At 35.5% G+C, this 24,278-nt stretch overlaps 3 protein-coding genes and 1 long non-coding RNA gene across 12 annotated transcripts in view; 2 read left to right on the top strand and 2 right to left on the bottom strand.

The window, feature by feature from the left end:
- The window catches only part of LOC117242078 (SPARC-related modular calcium-binding protein 1), a 34,826-nt gene extending 23,693 nt beyond the window's left edge, over positions 1–11,133 (top strand). The window contains exons 4-11 of one of the 3 annotated variants that reach the window (XM_033508448.1): positions 266–640; positions 1,237–1,461; positions 7,046–7,096; positions 8,582–8,662; positions 9,566–9,799; positions 9,887–10,059; positions 10,171–10,336; positions 10,446–11,133. In XM_033508448.1, coding sequence (XP_033364339.1) covers positions 266–640; positions 1,237–1,461; positions 7,046–7,096; positions 8,582–8,662; positions 9,566–9,799; positions 9,887–10,059; positions 10,171–10,336; positions 10,446–10,534 — 1,394 coding nt within the window. In that variant the 3' untranslated portion in view covers positions 10,535–11,133. Of the gene's footprint in view, positions 1–265; positions 641–1,236; positions 1,462–7,015; positions 7,097–8,581; positions 8,663–9,565; positions 9,800–9,886; positions 10,060–10,170; positions 10,337–10,445 lie in introns of all 3 variants that reach the window. The other 2 variants (XM_033508447.1, XM_033508449.1) reach the window with 2 other exon arrangements.
- Positions 8,830–9,773, bottom strand: LOC117242084. Its single transcript, XR_004495177.1, has 2 exons — positions 9,641–9,773; positions 8,830–9,416 (listed from the first exon to the last, which is right to left on the bottom strand). It is a non-coding gene; the product is annotated as an uncharacterized LOC117242084 (long non-coding RNA).
- Positions 11,134–11,188: 55 nt separating the features above from the next.
- Positions 11,189–13,949, bottom strand: LOC117242080 (cyclin-dependent kinase 9). Of its 4 annotated transcripts, XR_004495176.1 has the most exons (9): positions 13,747–13,949; positions 13,565–13,649; positions 12,962–13,052; positions 12,723–12,889; positions 12,392–12,633; positions 12,168–12,315; positions 11,821–12,091; positions 11,615–11,718; positions 11,189–11,464 (listed from the first exon to the last, which is right to left on the bottom strand). XR_004495176.1 is itself a non-coding variant. In XM_033508451.1 (8 exons), the coding sequence occupies exons 1-8, from the start codon at positions 13,851–13,853 to the stop codon at positions 11,711–11,713; spliced, it is 1,119 nt and encodes a 372-aa protein (XP_033364342.1). In that variant the 5' UTR covers positions 13,854–13,949; the 3' UTR covers positions 11,189–11,710. The 4 variants fall into 4 exon arrangements, 2 of the variants coding, with proteins under 2 accessions (XP_033364342.1, XP_033364341.1); XR_004495175.1 differs by having other exon boundaries at positions 11,615–12,091; XM_033508451.1 differs by having other exon boundaries at positions 11,189–11,718.
- Positions 13,950–13,979: 30 nt separating this feature from the next.
- LOC117242076 lies at positions 13,980–24,078 on the top strand. Of its 4 annotated transcripts, none has more exons than XM_033508444.1 (10): positions 13,980–14,227; positions 15,318–15,542; positions 16,012–16,209; positions 16,944–17,069; positions 17,265–21,007; positions 21,094–21,506; positions 21,584–21,775; positions 21,859–22,395; positions 22,474–22,737; positions 22,862–24,078. In XM_033508444.1, exons 2-10 carry the CDS (start codon positions 15,349–15,351, stop codon positions 23,933–23,935), a joined length of 6,741 nt encoding a protein of 2,246 aa, XP_033364335.1. In that variant the 5' UTR covers positions 13,980–14,227; positions 15,318–15,348; the 3' UTR covers positions 23,936–24,078. The 4 variants fall into 4 exon arrangements, with proteins under 4 accessions (XP_033364335.1, XP_033364333.1, XP_033364336.1 ...); XM_033508442.1 differs by having other exon boundaries at positions 21,091–21,506; XM_033508443.1 differs by lacking the exon at positions 13,980–14,227 and adding an exon at positions 14,252–14,479 and having other exon boundaries at positions 21,091–21,506.
- Positions 24,079–24,278: the final 200 nt, after the last annotated feature.

Here is a 24,278-nt window from a genome sequence, read left to right as displayed (position 1 = left end):
GTGGTACTATAACGTGAATAATAAGCGATTATCGTATGTTTGATCCTAACTGAATCTAACGATGGTAAAATAGCATAAGATCTAAAATACGATACAAACGATCATTCTCTTTCGCGTTACGCGTCAAATTTTTGCAAATACAAGGACTAGGTACCGAAAGATAAATATAATTAGTATGACAATCGTGCATGCCGAAAGATACGCGTACATTTACGAAAATAACGATATCTAACAAAGAACAATATGATGGAACCTGTTCATCTAGAGACACCAGCATGCTTCTCCGCAAGACTGACTGCCAGGCCGGGTGCACGACCAGTCTGTCGTTCGGATGGCACTTACGCACCGGTGCAATGTCACGAGGAAACCGGGTACTGTTGGTGCGTGACGCCGCAGGGCAGACCACTGCCCGACACCTCGGTAAGAAACGAAAGACCAAGATGTGTGAAAAAACCTGGTCCCAGATCTACTGCTTCCACCAGGAGCGGCCAAAGGAGGCGCTCGCCGAACTGGAAGCAGCGAAGGCAGTATAGCAGTAAGCATAGGAATACGTGTGATCGAGCGGAAAAGTCCAAGTTCAACGGGAACCTGATCGAAAACTTCAAGATCGAGTACAGGCGGACGAACATCTCTGCCGATGGTGAGGATTCAAGAAGAAACATCGTGACGCGTATTTAAGCTTATCGACGAGAGGGTCGTTAGGAAGATTTTTGAAAATATCTTAGCGATTCGTTTTGTTTTTGATCGGTGTCTTATTCGAAAGGAAATATGAAATTGCAAGCTGCAGAATTCCTAAAAATATATACACGTAGAGTCTATATCTTCTTTCTTCGGCGTCTTGAATGTCTAACTGTTATCTCAATCGAAAAAAAAAAAAAAAAAAAGAAAACACTAAGCCATAGCGCACGATAATTGTTAAATATAGCGTATGACTAGGACAGTGATCCTATGATTTGTAAAATTCTGAAAAATATATGTAAAATCTATTTCTCTTCTCTTTCCTCCAATGAATTATGTATCGTATAAATTAGGAGGATAAGTGGATGCTTGATCTTGAAATATTTGCGTATTTCTCGCGGTTGCTTGTTCTAGAATTAAATAGACAAGTTTAAAAATATAATTTAAAACAGTGTCTCTCCTCGATAATGTTCGAGCTGATAGAAATAGAAATGTCTAAGAAATACACGAGACGTTATATGTTTTCGCTATTGACTTTTATTCGTTCTTTTTAAACAGGCGACAAAAATGTAGAAAGAGTATTGTCGTGGAAATTCGTGACACTGGACAAAAATGGGGATGGATACCTGGATAGGGCGGAGTACAAGGAATTGAGGAGGCTTGCGAAGAAGGCGGTAAGGCCGAAGAAATGTGCTCGCACGTTCGCCCGCACGTGCGACCTAAATCGGGATTTGAAACTCTCTAGGCAAGAATGGGGTGCCTGCCTTGCGAACGACTTCACTCGTAAGTTTAACACGTGGTGCACGTGCATCTCACACCATAAAGGCAAAATCTCGAGGACCTTTTTCGGCCTCTTGGACCACGCTTGCACGGACCAACGATTTTTCTTCCCTTCTTCCAACTTGAACGATTGCTTAAACGAACCTGTCTATCTCGATATATTTGTTACGATATATATTTCGAGCATTCGATACGATACGATATATTTTCTTTCTTTTATTACGTTTCAAAGAGATTTTCATCGAGAACGGTACTGTTGAACCCGGGATTATCAATTCGAGCTGCAAACACTTGCTAACGCCGCTTTCCTGGTAGGCGAGAGTTCTCAAGGTCACAGCCGAGGTTGTTGAGTGCATAAATCAGTTTTGAACACGTTGATATTTGCGAAGCGGCGCCACGCTGTTGCGCCACGAAACGTCGTCTCCTCTAGGATCGTCATTTCGATATACAGGCTGATTCAAAAAACAAACTATCACGAGTCACGTAACTCTTTTTTATAGACAAATATAAAAAGGGGTTTCTTTCCTCTCATGTTGGTTCCAGAGAGAATTATCCGGATTTTCTGAATCATCCTGCGAGATCTCGCATACCATCGAACATGGAATAAAAATTCCTTTCGTTAATGAAATTCAAGATCCCGATGCGACTCTTATGTAATCGGAGAAGGAACGTAAGAAGGGATCCAAGATCGTTTTCGTGCAAGAATAAAACACCATAATGTTAATTCCAACGTACCGTACGCCACTGTGATCCACGACGAACGACGAAAGTTATCGTAGTAAAGAAATTCTTCGCCAATTGTAAAACAGTAAACTGATATCGCGGGCAGAATAAATTCGTGGATACAGCTTTTATGGCGGTCGTAAATCGGGATTAACATCACCATTTGTACTTAACGCTGCCTAACATGCGCTAATCTACTCGCGTGGCATTGCAATCGAGCGATTACTGCGCATGATGCTCCTCTTTTCTCGTTTCCTGGGTCAGGTTGCCGTGCTGGGTCGCTTCTAAACGTATGCATGTATTTTGTTATAACCCACAGATCACCATCAAATTCTAAACCTTTCCCTTTCGTTGAAAGTAACATCAGGTTAAAAAAAGAACGAAGAGAGAAAAGAACGTAGCAGTTTCAATGAAATGCAAATTTGTCGAAGCTGTAATCGTCGGTGATTAAATTACAAGCATCTAGGAAATGCGCACAATTTATTATTTATCCGACAAACGGACAAAGCGATATATCTCTTGCAAAAGAAGCGTAATTTATTCGATCGTGACGAAGTAACGCGACACAACATTCTTCGCATAGTTCCATCGTTTTGTTCGACGTTTTAACGATCTCCATCTACGTATAAACGTTCGCCTTTCGAAATGAAAATTCATTTTTTTTCTATCTTTTTTCCATTTGCCGATCAGTATGGCATTTTAACGTCGTCTTGCGACGATACAACGATCGCAAATGTTTGAATAATATAGCATCCTTCGTTGTGTTTTTATGTTCATTGTATATGGAATTAATTTTAACCGACGTGTAGTGTTTCGTTTAGGCACTGTGTTGCGACACCGTGAATATTACATTTATCTGTTTTTCAGAATGTTTGCTTATGTTCGCCTAGTTTCAACATTCCGCGATTATTTTCACGCAGTTCTATGAATTTTTTGATATTTCTAAAAGTTATTAGCAAAGTCAACTACGTCGCGGTAACAAAATATTCTAAAGTTTCGTTCGTTCTTTGTCTTTCTATTATACGTAAAATTAAAGTAATCGTAAAATGGTAGCTTCTGCAAAATTCGCGCAATCTACAAGTCTAATGTCCTACGAAATTAAAATTCAGTCGGAAAAGCACGATTGATTAAAGTCTGATCGGCAAAACTAGTGCAAACTTTCTAATTCAATCACGTTTCGATTCATCCATTATTCATTGACAGAAGGAAACACGAGGAGTAAGAAGAAAAAAAAAAAAAGACAAGGAAAGTCCGCTTCTAATGACACGTTTGAAGCTTCGTTTCCCATAAAATCGAGTTCGGAAATTTGTATCGCGCGCCTGTACATATGTATATAGTCATTCATTGTTATCATACCACTGTATTTCTCATCATCTATGTATGTATGTACATCTACACAGGTACTCATAGCGTTAGGTGTATAGTTTTAGTATTAAATTCATCGAACCTTGTCTCTTTATTTCACCGTGTCAAGTAGATCCAGAAAATTTGTATTCGAACAATCGATGCTACGACAAATTGATCGGAGAGCCTGTTGCGTGATCCAATTACCATTACGTCGTAGTGTACGTACTAACGAAACATGACAAGCAACCGGAATTGCCAGACTCGATTCTCTCGTATAAGAAAATTTACTTGTAACAAGTTTGCAATCGGAGCAAAGACTCGCAAGCAAACGATCTCGAGGCTCTTACAGCCTGGTTCGTCAGCGTTGTCCGAGGCTTTCCGGTTAAAGTCATATCATAACTAGAGAAATTACTTCCCGATATTTCGCCACAACGTACCAGCAACTGCGCGTCTTTACAAACCTTCGACAAAGTCAATTACGACGCTGGCAAAACGCACGAGGAAGCAATTCTTCTGGAACACGGCTTCGACCTAGAAGACTCGAAACATTTACGAGCAAATTTTAGAAATCGATCGATTCTCTTGTTCGGCGTAAAATCGTGAACGTAAATTTGTCGATTCGCTAATGAAAAGGCTTAAATTATTGTGCAAGAGAACCCGGATAATAGAACGCTGGACGTTTCACCGTGAACCAGCAAACAATGACGTTCGGTTGGAACCTCTTTTTGGGGGGCAGTCGCGCGATAACCCCGGCAGATAGTTTGAAACAGCGATCATCGCGGTTGGCGTAGGCGCGGATTTACGAAGCGACGCGTCGCGCGGGCGGTCATTCTCGTAGGCTAACCGCGAGTACCGCATGTACACGAGGTCAATTGCTTCAATTCCACGGTAGCCGGTCGCAGTGTGGGCAAACTTCCGGCAGGATTCACGAATGTTAAGCGGGTCGACTATAGAAGACGGCCCTTGGCGTGCGCGACATCCTGTCCCGGCCACCGTTTGTAATTTATACCACGATTTAGACGCCGAGACGACGACCGCGACGACGATCTTCCGGTATTATCCTCCAACGACGCGCTATAACTGACACGCTTTGCAACGGTTTTATTTATTGCCGGATCCGAGAACTCCCAACTAGTTGTGACCGCTATTTCCTCAACGTTATCCACATTCTTGTCGAGACAATGCGAACGATAAAGAGGAAGCAATAAGCAACGTCGTGAGATAATAGCTTCATCCAGACAATCCATCTTTAATCGATTATTTTGAACTTTCAGATCGAGAACCTTTCTCTTCTGTCGTAGACATTATACGTCGTTCAAGTACAAGATTCGTATATACGCAGTCGCGATGTTTCCTTTTCACTTGTACGACACACGTAATTCTTACCGAAGGTGAGACAGACAGTAGGTGCTGTTTTCTGGTATCTTTTTACTTATCTCGCGAGTTAGATTTGTCTTTTAACTGAATAGGCAAGTCACGCGGTATATCTACGTACGTTTTCAAATTTACCGTAATATCGAGAAGTTAGGATAATTTATGTATCTCGAGGGCAAAGGAGTAGATGTTGTTTGAGGAATACCGTCGTGTATCGATCAATCGTAGAACGCTGCTTTAACCCCGTGCTTCTTTCTGTCTTCCAAACAGGTAGTTTGCATCGGTATAAAAGTATTGGAGAACACGTAGATTGGCTGATACGTAGTATCGTAGTCAATTGCATGTTAAGTAATCACGTTCGATCTAGGATTCTCTGGTATCGACTCGTGTGACCCGGGAATAACTTGCAGTTATCGGCTATTGACAACTTTATGCAACCGCGATTCTTCCACTTGCCTCGATTCTTCGTAGAATTCACTTCACTTTGCTCGCAATGTCTTCGTAGAGAACGTAGAGTAAAGATAAAACGATCGTGTCTAGCTCTTGCGTAGTACACTGTGAAATAACACTTTATGCACGGACGAGCATGCACTTTGTCGATTCCCCGAGCTAAGATCTCCGATCGAAGCGCGTAGACAGCGAGAAACTTGAGAACCGCGTTCGGAGAAAATTTTCAGACGATTCCAGACGGCTCGCGCTTTCGTCTCTCAGAGTCCCGCAATTCTCGTGTTTCCGCAGTTCCAAGATCCTCGTATTTTCAAGTTCTAAAATGCCAAAGATCTCGAGTAGAAAGATATTCTGTGTAAAAATACCTCTGTCGCTAACGAACAGTCTCAACCATTTTCTCCGAATGCGTATTCCTATGGTTAAACCCTTAGAGTGCTGAATACTCGCGACCTATGCGGTCCGTACGGACGGCGCGTGGCCAGCGCTGACGATCGCTGTAGACGGAGTACTTTTTCGCTAGACTGAACTCTGTCGATTGACTATTCAAAGCGCAAATCGCAATATGTTATAGTAATTCTTTTGCACGAGATTAAACGATTCAAGAGCGTTGTTTTTTAGTATTAATTATTTGTTATAAACATTGAAATTTACAGTAAACTAGAATTTGGGCAATAAACTAGAAAACGATAAACTAGAAAACTAAATTTAGTAAATATAACACGAGTTAATAATTCGGTTGTGCGTGAAAAATTTCAAAACAATTATCGATATCTGCATTCGACGACAATTATCCGCGTTCGTATCGCGTGTCGCTACTTCTCTTATTTTTCGCACAAACGACACATTTTCTTCTTGATAATTGTGCGGTGCCGGCACGATTAGGGCATTTCGATGGAAAATGCCTATCGATTAAACGAAATGGTAAATCCTCGGACTTTCTCTTTCCTCCTCCTCCTACCATGCTTCTACGTTGGAAATATTTTCGTAAAACGTCTCTTATCGACGCTAAATGAAATTCGCTAAATCTTTGTCTCGAAGCGGTAGATCTTTGATATAAAATATATGCATTATATACGAGGAATGCATTTATATTTATCTCGCACAAACGTAATAGTATTACTTCTGCGTAGGTGTTGGGAAAAATTGGCAAACGCGTATATGCGTCCTTAGTCCATGCCGGACACTTACAGAAAACGCATATGTGTGTCCTTAGTCCATACCGATAGCTTTCGCCAGACCCATGTATGCGTCCATAGCACTCTAAGGGTTAACGTGTACATCGCATGGTCTTCACTGACCAAGTCAGCGCATGAAGTTGATCCGAATCCTTCTGACAAACTTACCTACCGGTGAACAAACTAAACAGGATCTTCCACCATTTAGAAAGAACAAAATTACACTCGTATATGTAGAGTTCTGTTACACGTAAGAACGCTGGAAATTGTTTGGGGTACGTGCTAAAGTGAGAGAGAGAGAGAGAGAGAGAGAGAGAAAAAGAGAGAAAGAAGGGAGTCCTGCCTGAGAATTCTTAGTGACCAACCCTACTATTCGATGTTCGCCACCGCTCGCTGCTCTGCTAGCAAAACCTGCGATGCGCGAATGACAAAAAAACATTGTACATATAGGTAAGGCCGGTCGGCTGAGTGACATCATTGTTATCATTTAGTACGTTTGTTCTTGTCGCTGAACCCCGCAGACGAGCGCCCCGAGGTCCCTGAGGCCCAGAGGACCCGGGTCATGGACCAAGGTGAGTCCTAGTTCTGCACATCAAACACACCACTGTCACGTCATTTTTACGTTATTTCTTCCTCTCAAATCTATCGCTTATCGTCATTATCCATTCGCTTGTCACGGGGATCCTTGTGAATTCTTTTACCACGTTAACACGGTACTCGTTAGAAACATACGCGTGTAAAGCTTGGGAAATTTTCTCATCGAACATCTCATCGATTTAACGTATTTCTTTCATTCGTTTCGAGATACTTTTTCTACTTTTCTCTCTTTATCGTTATCTCTATGTTTCATTCTCTTAACGTACTAATTAATAACGAACACCTGATTTTGAATATACGATACAGACGTTCTTGGCTAACTTGATTAAAAAGTTGTTTTTGCTTTGAGAAAGTTGCCCAAGATATACATGGAGTGAAAGAGATTTACGAGAGAAGAACGTCGTAACCTAATTTGTTTTTATAAGTTTTTCAACGATCGCTTTGCAACGTGAGATATCGCCAAATAATCGTCCGTCTATTCAGAGACCTCGATTGCTCTATAAACTGTGAACGCGATAATGGAAAACATCGAATCGCAAAGATATTCCTATCTGACGATATTTTCTCTAATAAATAGAAATGTACAAAGCGAGAAATATTGTTACAAAGTGTCATTTTGTTAATATGGAGACGTGGAAAAATCCGCAGGAATCCCCGTAGCAGACTTACTCCAAAAACTGTTCTTTTCATTTCTCATATTCTCTATATAGCTAAAAACATGTATATTTATATTTCAGAAGAAATTATCGATTTCCTTCGTGACAAACGACTTCGATTTATTCATACAGTTTCAGGGAACGATAAACTCGTTTAAAACGATTCTATTCTATAAGTACGTTCGAATCTATCTAATTAATAAAAAAAAAAAAAAATAATCTTTCTGTAATTATTTTCTTAAAATCGTGCGTCACCACCCATTCGTTCATCTAAATCGATAGGATCTTGTAAAGAATTTTTGTAAAGATTTGAAAACGGAAAGAGGCAGTCAACATATACCGAACTTACAATTCGCATTTATTCTAATATCATGCATGTGCTGTATAAAAGAAAAGAGAATGGAAAAAGGAAAACGTGTATGCGTCTGTGTGTGAATCTTATTGTTTGTTGGGTGGTGACGGTCTTTCAGAAATTATTCTAAAGAGCAAACGTGCTACGTCGTGATAATCAACGAATGTAAATACGAGTCTCTTTTTCTAAATTATCCGCTGCATTAACAAATCCTGCGAAACGATCGCAGGTTGTACACAGAGATATAAAATTTTCAGTGTACAACGATATGGAAATAAACAACATGTCATAGTTAAAGGAAAAGAAAGAGAAACGCTATCCTTGTATATAACAATTAACATTAATCTCGCGATTTCGGTGAATGGGCCGATTATTACCATTACTTTGTTGATTCAGTGGAAAGAACAAAGATTCGACGAGGATACATACTACATATTTTCCGTTTTTCACAGTATTGAAAGGCAATCCTGCTCCGGCGCATTCTCGACCAACGTTCAAAGATGATCCAACCGATACGAAAGAGGATAGCGACGGTGAGATCTTTGTACAATTTTTAAATTTTCTGATCTAATCTTTCCAATTTCTTGATTTAAACAATCGTAATTATATCTTAAATAACTCATAATAGTTTCTACAACTTTAAGAATCATATTATAGGATTTTCTATTTATTTAGAAATATTAGAAATTAGGCTTTCCAATGATTTCTATATAACAAGTTTATTGATGGATAGATTTGCAATGGATTAAACAGGAAACGATGGTTGTTTAACGCGGAACTAAATACAGTAACGTGCTACAACTAAGACGACTAAATGGGTAATTCACAACTCACAACTCATAGCTTGTTGCGAATTATCGACTAAAGAGCGACCGGTCAGGTCGATACCGCGAACCTTGAATGAATTTAACGCTCAAAGTGGAGCAGATTTAATAGATCGAGTGTTAGTGTAATTTGGCACTTCGTTTGTACTTGTTGTATACAAGCAAAATTTGATGTTCTGAACACGACGGTTGTAAGATCTTGTTGATACTTCCTATCAGCCATTGAGTCTTATCCGTCCATCGTGTCAACCCAACCGGGGGTTATCCCTGGGATTTTCCCTAATCTCTGAGTCGTCAGGTTTACAGTTCGGGGAGGACAGATAATTCGGAGTTTTCCAATGAATGGAGAGATGCTGTCCGAGCCATAAACGGAAGGCCATTCAAAATCCCGAACGTAGCTTACAACTCATAACAACTCGGTTTATGGTTCACCTGATATTTCTTAGGCCATTTGTCCACGATACTGCAACATTAATAATAAGTTAAAATAGCTCTTATTAAGTGTAAAATTTTCATTGTCTTGCGTTATTTTATTTTTAATTATTACAAATACAAACCTATGTATTTTGAAGGAACTATGAAATTGATAAAATACCGATATGTAATTTACAGCAAACGATTGTTTAACGGACAGACGATCCGTATTAGAAGACGAGAGGCAACATTCTCAAGAGAAATTTTATGTACCTGAATGTACACCTGACGGAAGGTATCATCGAGTGCAGTGTTATTCTGGTTATTGTTGGTGCGTGTACCAGGATACTGGCAAACCGATACCCGGGACATCTTCCAAAGACCGTACTCCAAATTGTAATCCAGTACCTATTCCTAGCAGACCTATGAAAGGTAACTGAATCACGTTATTCTGCCTTGTTTTACTTATTTATTCCCATAAAAATACGTCTGATCAAATATTTTTAATTTCGGCATTAGGTTGTCCTGAACAAAAGAAACAATTGTTTCTACGAGATTTAATGGACTTAATGCAGAAAAAGATGAAGGCCTCCGGTACAGATTCGGATGAAACGACAGCTAAGTGGCAAGCTTCGAAAGAGGAGCAAATAGCAACTTGGCATTTTGTCATGCTTGATAAAAACAAAAATAAGGTAAGGACAGAAGATGTTTTTGAATGAATGAAATTCTTAAATATTTATGTTAACTTACACTGGTCAGTTTGATAAAACCAGATGCTCTATTTGTCATATTTCTTCTCTTAGGTTCTAGAGAGGAAAGAATGGAAAAGTTTCCGCACGATGGTAGCGAATAACAGGCAGCTTCAAAGATGCGGAAAAAGGCTTCCTAGATACTGTGATATCAACAACGATAGAAAAATCAGCATGACAGAATGGTTCAGTTGTCTAAATGCTCAACGACCTACGACACGTAATTATTTTCATTACAAATACGTATATTTGATTCGCTTGGGAATGCATAATTTTGCAACAATCAGAGTTGTTCTTCTCTTAAATTCGTGAATATTAAATTATTTCAGCTGAAAGTACGGAAAAATCATCAACGAGTAAACCCAAGAGAATGGGCCCAAATCCGTTGGATCAATTTCTTAAAAACGACGATGATTAGAAGTATATGTGATATGAATGTGTGTTCGTCATTTCATCCATATGTTGTAGTGATCATTCATCTAGCATGTGGATCGCAACGACGGAACTTTCAAAAGAAAGCCAATTACTGTGTTAAAAAAATTTTATTTGTATTTTTATATCCGGTGATAAATATCACTCATATCATTTTATTTTTAATATGGATCATATTTCTGTACCTCACAGATATTGATAATTCGATAGTGTAGTTTAGCATAATGATGATATATATAGCTGTAAGAATAAAAAGTAACAAAGTATTACGGGCATACAGTCGTGTACATATTTAAAAAAATTTTTTCTTGTTTAAGTGCTATGTACTGCTTTCTCATGACAAAGATAGATGCAGACACGTAAAATTGAATGTACAATTGCCGAATGTGTTATTAAACTCGCTAAATGTCTCGCTCTTTGTTCCATGAGTACTACAAACAATTGTTTAATTTAGGTTTAATTAAATTTAATTCGTACATCTTTTAAGATTTCTACCATAATTATGAACTGTATGACACTATCGATTCATAAATCATTGTAAAGTTAAAAATTGTTTGCTGAAATAAATTTTGTTTTAACAAGATATACTTCAAAAGTATCGATTAATAGTTATTTTTAGTCCAAGAAATACTTTTAGTAAATCTATAATTTACTGGCAGTAATTACTACCTTGTGTTGTTTCGTATTGTATTTACGTGAAATTTAAATAAGTATATTAAAAGATTCCAATATATAATAACATTTGAATTCCTTAGTTGTCAAAAGAATTAAGTCTTACTCCAGTTGTCAATTATGGACCTCGTTTGTAAAATTAAAATAAGGAATATATATAAAATTTCGTCTTTTCCTTCATAAATATCAAGGATCGATTAAAATATAATACATAAATAATTGAACAGAAGGAAAGCTGTCAGTTCTGAAAATATAAGGCTTAAATCAGAAGACTGTTTCCATTTGTACAAAATTTATATACATGTATATATATGTATATATGTATATATAAATATATATATAAGTATACATATACATATATATGTGTGTGTGTATAAATATAAGAAAATCTTACATCTTATCCCAATAGTTTGCATAAATTAAAGTCCCAATATTAACTTAAAATCTTATAATTATCGATGAAGTTCAAAGTCAGATATCATGTGGTTTATCAAAATTCTGAAAGATGAGAAAATATGAACGATAAAGAGCAGTCTATGCTTATATAAACAAAATATATATCCTAGAATACACGGTCTTGGTAACCACTATCAGCCATACTAGAACTAGGTTTTGCTGGCCCTCCAGGTACTTGATGATGAGGATGACGTATGTGACCAGGACGTCTTGGTGGGGCTAGGTACTCGAACATGCTCTGCGTATGTTGCGCTAACATTTTGCTGAGATCACAAGGCATCGGATCGGTCCAGAAAAAGTCATGATTCAACGCAGAATCGGAATCGAATCTTTTAGACGGATCAAGAATTAAAAGTCTATCTAACAAGTCACAGGCATAAGGATCCTTTAAATATGGTTTTAATCTGTCCTTAACCTGTGCAGAAATGTTCATTTTGAATACATTGTTTATAGATGTTACATATTTTACTGAAAATGAAAGTAGTAATTACCTTCCGTTTTTGGCCTTTGGGTAAATCCATTTTGTTAAATAATTCTAAATTCTCTACTCCAGGCCATACTTCTGTTGTAATAGAACCACACAACTGTGAAATTAATATGAGCTGTTGTTGCTCTGTATTCCCCTGCATTATAGGTGATCTACGAAATTAAATAACGTAAAAGGATGCCAACAGACTAATAAATATTAGCAGAAGTATCGTTTAAAAATGCGAACCTGGTCCACATTTCAGCCATAATGCACCCTGCACCCCATAAGTCTACAGGGGGACCGTAGTTTCTATCACCAAGCAAAAGTTCAGGTGGTCTATACCAAAGAGTAACAACTCTGTTTGTATAACGGTTTGGCTGACCATTTTTATTTGCACTAAATGCACGAGCTAAACCAAAGTCGGCTAATTTCAATATACCATTTTTGGTGATCAAAACATTTGCAGCCTTCATATCTCTATGTAAAATCTATTAAAAGGTTGTAAAAATTAATATATAGTTGTTACTTACAATATAGAATCTTTTTTTCATTAATTATACAATTTAAATATGCTTACCTTATTACTATGAATATAATAAAGACCATTTAACAACTGTTGCATAACTTTTTTAATTTCTCCTAAACTAAATTTGACATTTACATTTGACAATAATCCAGCTAAGTCATGTTCGCAAAAGTCAAATACAAGATAGAACGTAGAACGATAACGATTATATTGAGTTGCTAAAACAAAAATTTTCACAGAGTTATTTAGTTATATATTATCTATATTACACAATAATATCAAATATCTACCTCTTGTCCTACATATTTCTATTAAATTCACTACATTTTCATGTTTCAATAACTGCAATATCCTTATCTCTCTTAAAGCAGTTATAGGGAACTGTAAACAAAAAAAAAATGATTAATGTTATGTTATTATACTTATGCGAAAAGGATTGAAACGACGTCTTAGGTTGTTTATTTGCACATCTTTAATTTTCATATAAGGTATATACTACATATTTTAATTTAACCCATTAAGGACCAATATTGGGATAATGTAATGTGTCATTAGAAACTTTTTTCGATCTATTTTTACTATCAATTTTTAATTTTTAATGTTAGTGTTTAATGTATCTATAAAAGGGAATTTCAAAGATTCACTTAATATACTTTTTTGTCATTATTTCTTCTACTTCTTTGTCATGTAGATTGTAGAATATTATAATTTACAGAAATTGAAGTGTTTATAACATTATCATGAGTTATAGAAAATGAAATAAAATTATAATAAAATATTGTTTTTATACTATAATAATAAAACATTGTTCTGTATAATATTTAATATACTTGTGTAAATAGACGAAATGAAAAAAAAAATGGAAACGATCAAATATTTGAATGTATACATACCCCTTCCTTTTCATTGTCCATCAACACCTTTTTCATAGCTACGAATTTTTTACTACAATTCTTATCCCTAGCCTTGAACACCTCCCTACAGAACGGTCATGAAAATAATAACATCAAAAATAATTTTTCACTCGTATACGATTATAACCCAAAGGCGAGTGAAAATTTTCTATCAATCTTACCCGAAGGTGCCCTGGCCAATTTTCGCAACTTTTTCATATTTCGAGGATTCGTCGCAATGGGGAAAATCAAATTCTTCGATGTATTTCTCTTTTTCTTTCGTGTTCATCTTCGATATTCGTGTAGTAAATATGTAGAACTTCGGCAACAGAATAACATCGTAGCGAAGAACGCGATTAACCACAAAATATTTGACAGAATATTGGTATATCTGACATCAAAATAAAAAAATTAATCTCGATCCGCGCGCCACCTGGCGGAACTAGCCGGCAGATAGCCTCACGCTTTCGTAGTAAGAACGGTCGTCGCATATTTATGCCTTTTGAACAACAAACAATCGAACGTTTGTTAGTATCGCATCGTTGATCTCCGCCGAATTTCGCAGCGGACGCGTTGGACAAAATGCGCGAGAAGATTACGACTCGTAATATCGCGTAATCATGATATATCCTGACCGGTGTTCGAGAACCGAAATAATGCGAGGTACGTACATATGTATGTACGAAGTACGATCAATAAATTATTGAGAAAGTCTTGTCTAGAATACATATTTGATATAATGCTTCAAGCTTAAAAGACACTTAATTTAAAACATTTTCATATATTTCGAATTTTCTTTAAATACATATGCTGCATACGAACGTACTTGCTAACCAAGTGTATCTTACTCTTAATATCTAAAAGTAAGCCGTGCTTAGGGTACATACGAAGATGCGCTAAATGACAGTTAACAAGGTGTGTTCGATCAATGTTTTACAAAAATTTAAAACATATCATTTCTCAATGACTCGTTTTCTATTGTATCTTATCAATTGTTATATGTGTTCTCATTAATCAATCGATTATGCGGTATTCCACCTCCTAACGTAATTTTTTTCAGTTGAATGTTTGGATTCCTACTTTTGAACTGTACTAGGATTACACGTTTATTTTTGGCTTTCACATTTTAATTTTATTTCAGGTACTAGATTCGCGTTTCAAATGTTTAGCGAAATATTTCATTCACCAATCCATATGCGATTACATATTAAATTTAAGGTTAAACAGAATTAACTATGAGATACATGTTTTACTAAATGTTATACACACAGTTTTAAAGATATTTCCGACAGAAAATTATATAATAATTTATTATCGAATACGCAATAGATTTTAAAGTATCATATACAGCATATGTAACGTGATAGAACCAGTATTTAAATATTGAAGATACCGTAAAAGGATTAGTAATTGCTATGCAAGGAGTATCCATTGTATTGACCTTGAAATTGTTGTGTACTTTGTCAGCAATACATACATTAAGGGAAGAGTATTTAATGTCCTTTTTGTTTGCAGACTTCTTTTATCCTGTTTACTTTAAATTTTATTACTTGAAAAAATACCAAATATCATAACAAAAATTACACAGAAACAATAAATTTTTGTACACAGAAAACATGATCTATAAAAATATTAAATATGATATATTATTGTAATATTCTTTTCTTACATATAACTACTACTTCAAATAATGTTTATATTTACTTTGCCTCTTTGTTTGACCTTTTTTACATTAAACATTAATGGATTAAAGGTGAACAAGTATGAAAGATTAAACATGTCCCATGGCTGGAGGCAGGGGCAACAACAGTCAAAGTGGAAATTTAGACAGAATACATCAATGGCTATGTTGCCATCAACTTTATGCTTCTGTCAAGCCTGAACCTCCTTCCAGTGAAACATTTAAAAAACATCAACGTATAGAAAAGAGCCGAATTGTTGCAAAAAGTCTTAATGATCTGCAAGATAATATTTTGAGGTAAATGAATAGTTTCCTATCTAATTCACAGATTATTAATTAAGTCAAAAAATAATTTAACGGATAATTAACTTAAAATTATGCTAATATTATTTGTTAATGTTTTCGTATAATACATGAGATAACAAATATAAATATCTTCATAAAAGCCCTTGCATGATATAATTGAGCAGTTTCAGTGAATTACTTTGTGCTATATACTTTAATTTGTGTAATTGATATGTATAATATCGAGTATTGGAACAACTAGTAAATTGTACAAAATTATGGAACATTTGAAAATTCTAATTTAGAAATTACTTTTAGCAAGCTTTATTTTATTATATCATATTTGTTGCATTTGTATAAAAATTGTCTGTATAATTTATTATTGAATTGTAACCAATGAGAATGTATTTGTATAAAGCAATTTATGTGTACAAAATATAAGCTCATAAGTACATAAACTGAATAGAGTGTTTTATTGTAGCATATTTACGGACTCTTTGTATTGTGATCTTAACATAGTACATGGACATAATATAATACGAACAAACCAATGTATTGTTAAAACAAGAGCTCCACACTTTTACAAGGTTCTCAAGCCTTATTTTGTATACATTAACAATCATATTGATTGCATCATTGATAAACTGGAAATTTTTCATCATATAGAAGGCTTTGTGAGGTACTGCCATATCTCTAATCACTTATATAGAAGCAGTATCTATGAGAACTATATATTTATTATTTACATATTGCAGGCTATACCTACAATATGGACTCTTGTTTAATTCAGGAACATTTGTAAAAATTTGTAAAAATTACATTCATTAAGATTTTTAAATATGTGAAATAATTAAGATATTATTTTTATATCACTCAAAAAAATGCAAGTTTTCCTGAATTAACATTTTCGAAGTTCCATGTATTCTTTTATATAAATTACAAAATGTTTATTTGCATGCATTTTGTGTAAATTATGTATTAAAAATATTTCTTTAATAAAATATCATATATTGTTTCAACCATCAAGAAATTGTGTTTTATATATATTGTTATCTAGATGTAATCTCGTAATATTGCAATTGAATAGCAGTTCCCTTTAATCAATGATTTAAAAAGTTATAAATAATTATTAATAATGCTATAAAATTTGTATAATAAGTTATTCTCTTTATTTTCTTGTGTTTTTATTTCTACACACATCTAGTGTCTTTAAATATTACTCTACCTGTACAATAAAATATACATTACACTATTTAATGGTATATGTTATGACAACCAGCATGTAACACTTAATTTCCCACTTTCGAAATAAATGTCATAGAATGCACACGATAGAACAATGTATATTAGATATGTCTTTCTCTCTTTCCATGTGTATTGTATATTTGTTAATACTGCTTTATAAATTTTCAGGCTTTTATACAGCAATTCAAACTTTTCGAAAGAAGAACGATTATTGGTAGAACATATTTTGCGTACTTATACCTCAGATCTTGTGAATGCACCGTCTGATAATAAAGTTTTAGACATCGATAAAAGGTTACAATTTATAATTATAGTATTTTAAAGTTTTAATGTTATATATATATATGTATTTTTCACTTTAATATAAAATAGATGCTACTATTTTTAATAATTATATTTGAATAATGATAAAAGCATATATATATATATATATTTATTTATTTATTATATATGTAATTATATTTATAAATATTTATCTTTATGTCAAAGATATGTGGATTGCACAATACCAGACTGTCATTCAAAAAGCATTGAAAGTATAAGAAATGTAAGAGAATATGCTACTGTGGATATAAGTCCCACTGTATCCGATATGGCTGATTCTGGATTAGAAACAGGTTCTGTAAGTCCACACGAAAATACTACGTCTGAAAATTCAAGTACTGATTTTGAGGAACTACAAGTCACAGAATATGCTTCTGGGAATGATGATTTGGATAAGATACGCGCCAATAGACGCGTACACAACAAAGATCAAAAAGTAGTTTCAAAAAATGAACGCTATAATCTGACTAACAATTATAACAGCCATATAAAAAATCTGGTAGAATCAGGATTAATGGAATGTGGTTCAAATGATAATAGTGCAACAAGTTGTTCTTTTGATGCAGAACAACCACAATTAGATTCGTCCAGTTCATCTACAGATAATGCTCAAAAGGCGAAGTCAAATACAGATGAAATTTTTCAATATGAAAACCAAGTACTTAGCGATCCATTTTACGAGTCAGACTGTGGAAGTGATGAAAATGAATCGTTTGAATTTATTAATGTTGGTAATGCGTCTTCTCCAAATACCAATGTAGAACAGAGTTGCGTGAAGGAAGAACCTACGGAAAAATCGGAAGACGAGAAAATGTGTCATTCCAGTTATTCACAAGCTGAAAATGTTCCATCAGAAGATGCAAATCACGAAGTATCACACGATACACGCAATCAAAAAAGTTCCTGTAATACAAGTAATTATTACTTTATTGATGCATCAACCCTCAATGATGAAATAGAAGTTCCAACTTCCAATGTAGTAAAAACTAAATACAATGAAAAATCACATCCATATGTTTCTTATTCTTCTAAATATATTGCAAGTACATCTAATGATCTCGCCGATGAGCAATATTACAAGTTCACACCTCTTAAGACAACTAATTTGCAAACTGGACACGAACGAATAGCAGAGTTTGAAAAAGAGTTGAAACTTACAGAATATCTGGAACCACTTACGGACACGCGAAGAATAAGAAGAACTGATTCTGTGTCAGAAGACAAAATTAACGTTGAAACAAATAAAGAATCTTTAGCCGTAGAAATTAAGGAGGCGGATAGTGGTGAAAGCGCGCATCCTTCTCCTTGTCCTGACAATAATAAAAATATAAATAACGATCGACACGTCGTAACACGAATAAGTAACGATAACGATAACGCAAGTGCGATAATAGTGGCTAAAAAAGAAACAATCGAAGAAACGAACGATAAGCAAACGACAAATAAAACGGATGATACACGACGACCTTCGCTTATTAGGAGGAATACGTTTGAGCTGGACTCGAACGACGAAAAGCTTTCAGTGCTACGGCAGGAATATGAACGACGACAAGGTAATCTCGTATTCCAGAATGCTATTCCTCAATATTCAGGACATCGTGTTGATGGCGATTCATGTTTTAATCCACCGGACGAACCTTCAATTCCGATAAGCAACGTATTAAATAAGTTTCCAATTGATGTTCAAATTCCAACTAGTAGTCAGTATCATACAATACCATATCTTCCACGAGATAATGGAAAATATGAAAGTAATCAGACACCATCAGAAAATAATAATTCTTTGCAAAGTAAAACTAACATAATTTATCCAGTAACCAAAAGTGCTAGTGATGAAGTAGTTATGGATTATCATGCAGAACTGGATAATGATTCAAGCAATTGTAGTAGCAGTTTACCTGTTACATTAAGTTGCATTCTAGAAAAAGATAGCAGAACAGATACGATAAAAAAGACTAAGTGTGACGAAACTATGCCTATTATTTCCGGTGGAGTTAGCACTTCGGACTATTCTAAGCCTACTGATAGCCCCACTGTGCGCCGAAAAACAGAATCGACACCGATCGTTTCTGGTGGCTCTGTTATTATGAACGAACCCGAGGTGAAGATGAGACCCACGAGAATGTCTTCATCTATGACTGCATGGGTGGTTGATATGAGTGACTGTAACAAAAATGAATCCAAACTACCGAATAATTCTCATGCAGGAATGTCTCAAAGTTTTTCAAATTCAGAATGCATAAAGAAACCGGTAAGGAAGACAAGTGGTCATGAAAAGCATGGCAGCTTAGGATTTTTCGTTAATTTGAAAGATATGGATCGCAAACCTATTTTGCAGCAGCAAAGTTATTCAACAGATAAGAAAGAACAGAATGGATGTAGTAAATCTTATTGTGAATTTTACGTTGATATATCTGGTACAAGTAATGCACCAAAAAATAAGAAAATAGAAGTAGAAGAACCTACTGTCAAACCTGAAAAGTTTAATGAAAGTGGCGACAAGAAAAACATTTTTTCTATGTTCATTGATTTAAGCGATCCACCAAAGAACAAAGAAAATATTGTACCACCTTCACATAGGAGAAGCTTTTCCGCATTCTCTGACAAACAGATAGAAACAAAGTTGGATGATACTAATTCTAGCGAAAATAGTATCACGACGAGAGAAGATCAATCATTGAGTGAACAGAAATGTGTCAGAGAAAAAGCGAAACCGAGCGTCTTCATGTATATAGAATCTGATTCTCCGGTGGTAAGAAGGAGAACTTTGTCCTCATCACGGCCGGCGTTTAAACGACATTCCTGGAATGTTGATAAAACGCAAGGCGTTAACAACAATGGGCATGTTGCGAAAGAATTAATGTTTAGGAAAGAACACAAACGCGCACACAGTCTGTCCGTAGATCGGGGAGACTTAAAGAAGTTACGAGCAAAGCCTAGTTCTTCGAGTCACTCTTTAAGTGACACAGCAAAACAAGAATCTGTTACCCAGAAAAATTCTAAACTTCTTCAAGAAGGTAATAACGGTCCAAGTAATATGGACACATCTTCAGAAGATGTTTTTGAGTTTGATGTGAGAGACACACCTCCGAACTCTCACGTTGAAGTGATCAACGAAGAACTTCGTGTCAGTGTGAAAGAACATGAGTACACGGAGTTAAAAACAGAAAGAGTCACGGAAAATCTTAATGCTACCGATGCTAAGACATACGAGGATGAATATTCGGAAACATCGGCGTGGGAGAAAACATGTACAGAGAGTACTGAGGGACAAACACGCAAAAGTGAAACATTTGATATTAGTAGCGGTAGTGGTCCATCCCCTGATAGTGACAATCATGACTATGAATTATCAGAACTATTGAACGGAGAAGTGCCAAACATAAATCGACCACAAGTAGTTCCTGCTGTAGGTAGTAAAATATCAGAAACGCATAAGTCTTTAAATGAAACTATCAAAAAGATTGAAAGCGAATTGAAAAATTCAGATTATGTAAAGCCAGAGACAGAATATGATAATCATAATATAACATCAAAAAAAAATGAAAGGACTACAGCACACAGTACGAAAACAACAACTTCCAACTTCGTTCGATTGTCTGATTTGGATAAAACACCCGTGGTTTCTCATTCTACGGACATGTTGACCGTAAAAGAAGATAAAAGCACCTATCGTATGTGCAACAGTATTCCAGAAACTTCGTGGATCGAAAGTAAATTAGTAATGTCTAGAACTAACGGATCCGTTAGACCACTTCCTAGAAAATTTACTTCAATCATGAGTACTTCCCTTCCATCTAAACAGAAATCTCCGCTTGAGGACTTAACAGGGGAGTATGATGGAGAAGGAATTATATCAGAATCTGATCTGAGCAGCATGCAGAGTAGCATGGGTCGTTCTGGTGCTGGTGTGTAATTTATTATATTAGAACATAGGTGCAATCAAAGTGATTACGAACCGTTAAAGTATTAATTGTTATTTCATTTTTAGAAGGAAGTACAGAAGAAACTGAAACATCTAGTTTGGCAGGAAGTAGACCATACAATAGATTGGGAGAAGATTTATTAAGAATGTTCTTAGAAGAAATCAATCCAGATGTTACAATTGACGTAGCTGGACGTCGTATAAGAGCTCACAAATGTATATTGAGTTCCCGATGTCAATATTTTGCGGCGATCCTTAGTGGCGGGTGGATCGAAAATGCAGGAAATGTTATTTCTCTGCAAGGATATTCTTACGATGCGGTACATTTTGCATTGTGTCACATATACAGCGGAGAAAGCAACATACCAGATTCCATAAGTATTGTTGAATTAGCTACGTTAGCTGATATGTTATGCTTGGAAGGTCTTAAAGAAATTATTGGATATACGCTTAAAGTTAAATATTGCCATCTATTTCATAAGGTAAGCTCATGAGGTCTGCTTTCATAACAAAATTTCCGACTAGCAATTGTTTGTTGATCATTCATATTAATTTACAGCCTTGTCAAATATGTGCTGTTGGTGTATTGGAATGTATGCCTCTGGCAGCAGCTTATGGCCTCGACGAAGTGTATCGAAAATCTCTTCGTTGGGTTACGAGACATTTCGTACGAATATGGCCATGTAAAGCATTCGCGACGCTTCCGAAAGAACTTATGGCAAAATGTTATCATCAACATATTGTACATATGGTATGTATTATATCAATTATTTGACATGTAATTTATCCTGAAATCTAAATAATTGTCTTTTCTGTATTTATTGTAAATAACAGTCCACGGATAACGTGCTTCAAACTATGATGGATTGTGATAAGCTACTCGCAACTTTGCCAAATGTTCGTTGGGCTGAACCAGTGTTTAGAATGGTTTCAAACTTGCTGGAAACTTCAGTGAAGTTTCTGTCGGATAATTTCTCAGGAGTTCTGGGCAACGAAAACTTCCAATCTCTTGGTCGAGAGTTAACATGGAATATCAGTCGACTGGAGGATAATTTCTTAGCAGCTGCCGAACGTTTACCTCCTGAACAAGCATGTAAAAGTTATTCAAAATTGAATAAAATGTTAACTTCAGCACAACAAGATGAGGTTCAAGACAAAATTAAGTGGGGACCTTTGTTTGTTGATTTTTTGAAAAAAATTCAAAGTCGAGTAGAGAAATGCTTGGTTAGAGATGCGGCCCGAGCCGCTAGAACTACTACGTGGTTAAAGATGGACTTGGAGCTTCGACGCAGAATTCAAGAATTAGCTTGTCTTGTAATTTTACCTCACGAAACATCAAAACGTCAGTCAAGGCACTCTAACTTTATAAAAGTACATAATACAAATTATAATTAAACGCTTTTTACTGTTGAAATAGTTTTCTTCTTTTTAATGTATTTATTCTTACAGGAAACTAGGCCAGCATCGAGCCGCTCAACTATTACTAACAGAAGCTTGGATTTGAAGCGTGTGAAGATGGCTATATCTGAACATAATCATAAAACTCTAAAACAAATGGCAGTAGTTCAACAACAGCAACAACAACAACAACAGCCGAAGAAAGTTTTTAATAAACCAAAAAGCGATCCATTGGAACGTAAAATGCAAAATGATAAACAAGCCACTACAGATACAACAAATAGTAGGCCAAAATCATGGCCTAACAAATTAGAGGTAATTTTCTATCACTTGAATACTACTACGGTAAAGAATTCATTTCAAACATAATTTTATAAACAGATTAAGAAAATTGTAAAAATGTCATGTTTTTCGAAATCATTCATACATTAACTTTTAGGTAAAATCGAGATATTTGGAACCTCGGAACAAATCAGTCCCAAAAGAAACTACGCAACCAGTACATCAAGAAAAGGTCATGGTACAGCAACGACGAAAAATAATGATTTCATCTTCAGATTCATCTCGCACATCTAGTCCGGCAATGAAACGGGCTACCGACAAAAAACCATTAGCTAAGATAAAGTTACCTATAAAGAAAGATGTAAAGGCACTTTCTTCTGATAGTTTAACAGAGTCGAATGCCAGCAGAACTAATACGAAAAACGATTCGATCAGTAAAAGTTGCGGTATTACGCGTCCAGAATCTCCGTCTTTTAAACAAAAAAATACGGAGATAGGCTTATCTGTAGATTCTTTAGCAGAATCGAAGAACAAGCCAACAGTTGTAAAGAAGAAGGCTACTAAAATGGACACTTCGATGTCCACGGATAGTCTTATGACTGAAATAACAACAACGCCCAAATCAAACACATCAAATAAACTTTCACCGACTTTAGGGAAAACAATAAATAAAGCACAATCTTATGATAAAACAGCGAAAAAGAGCTCACCACCGATGCAGCAAAAAAATTTGCTTACAGCGACAAGAAGACCACGAAGATCATTAGAGAGTTCGACCGCAGCTAGTAGAAGCCGGGCAGCTGCTATTAGTGCTTATCATTTGCGAAGAAATCTTCTAGACGCTGCAAAAACTCCAGATATTCCAAGTAAGTCATTAAATAACGCATCGTGTAAAACGGTAACCATGCGATCGATTACACAATCGACAGTTAATCATCCTAATATAATGAGAGAGAAGAAGGAAGGAGTGATGACTCAACAAAGCTCCGAGAGCCCTAGCAAAAGATCTTCCCCTAAATCATGTGGCACTAGTAAGATAAATAAGCCTACGGTCACTAATAAAAGGACAACTACTACAAAGACCTCTTCTGATGAGAAAGTTAAAAATAAGTGCCATAATGGGGAAGTTCCAAAACAACCAACCGTAGGTTCTAGATCGGGAACGTTTTTAAAAGATGAGCCCACGATTCTTAAGAAGGCAGATATTAAATCTTCTCAAATTAACACTTAAATTTATGAATTGGTTGCTATGTAAGTTTTTATACGTACATAGCGCCCATAGTTTAATGATTATACATATAAAACTATTGTCTTTAATCGCAAACGTGATAACTCCAACCGCGAAATCGTATTATGTGTAAAAAAAAAAAAAAATAGAGTTATATATAATTTTAATTTAAAGCAAGTTGCAGTTGACATTAATTATCAAAGGAAATATATTTAAAATGCATTTATTAGGTATATAGAAAAGTGCTATGATTTTGTTGTAATGTTGAAGGTAACTGTAAAATGAAATATGGCACTAGGAATATGCAAGTTAAAAATTATTATATTTTGTTTTTTCAATTATCTTG

The sequence above is a fragment of the Bombus vosnesenskii genome, unplaced genomic scaffold, assembly GCF_011952255.1.
Source record: "Bombus vosnesenskii isolate JDL3184/JDL3185 unplaced genomic scaffold, Bvos_JDL3184-5_v1.1 scf7180000016263, whole genome shotgun sequence".
In the NCBI taxonomy this organism is placed as follows: domain Eukaryota; kingdom Metazoa; phylum Arthropoda; class Insecta; order Hymenoptera; family Apidae; genus Bombus; species Bombus vosnesenskii.
This window is presented reverse-complemented; position numbering and strand designations above follow the sequence as displayed.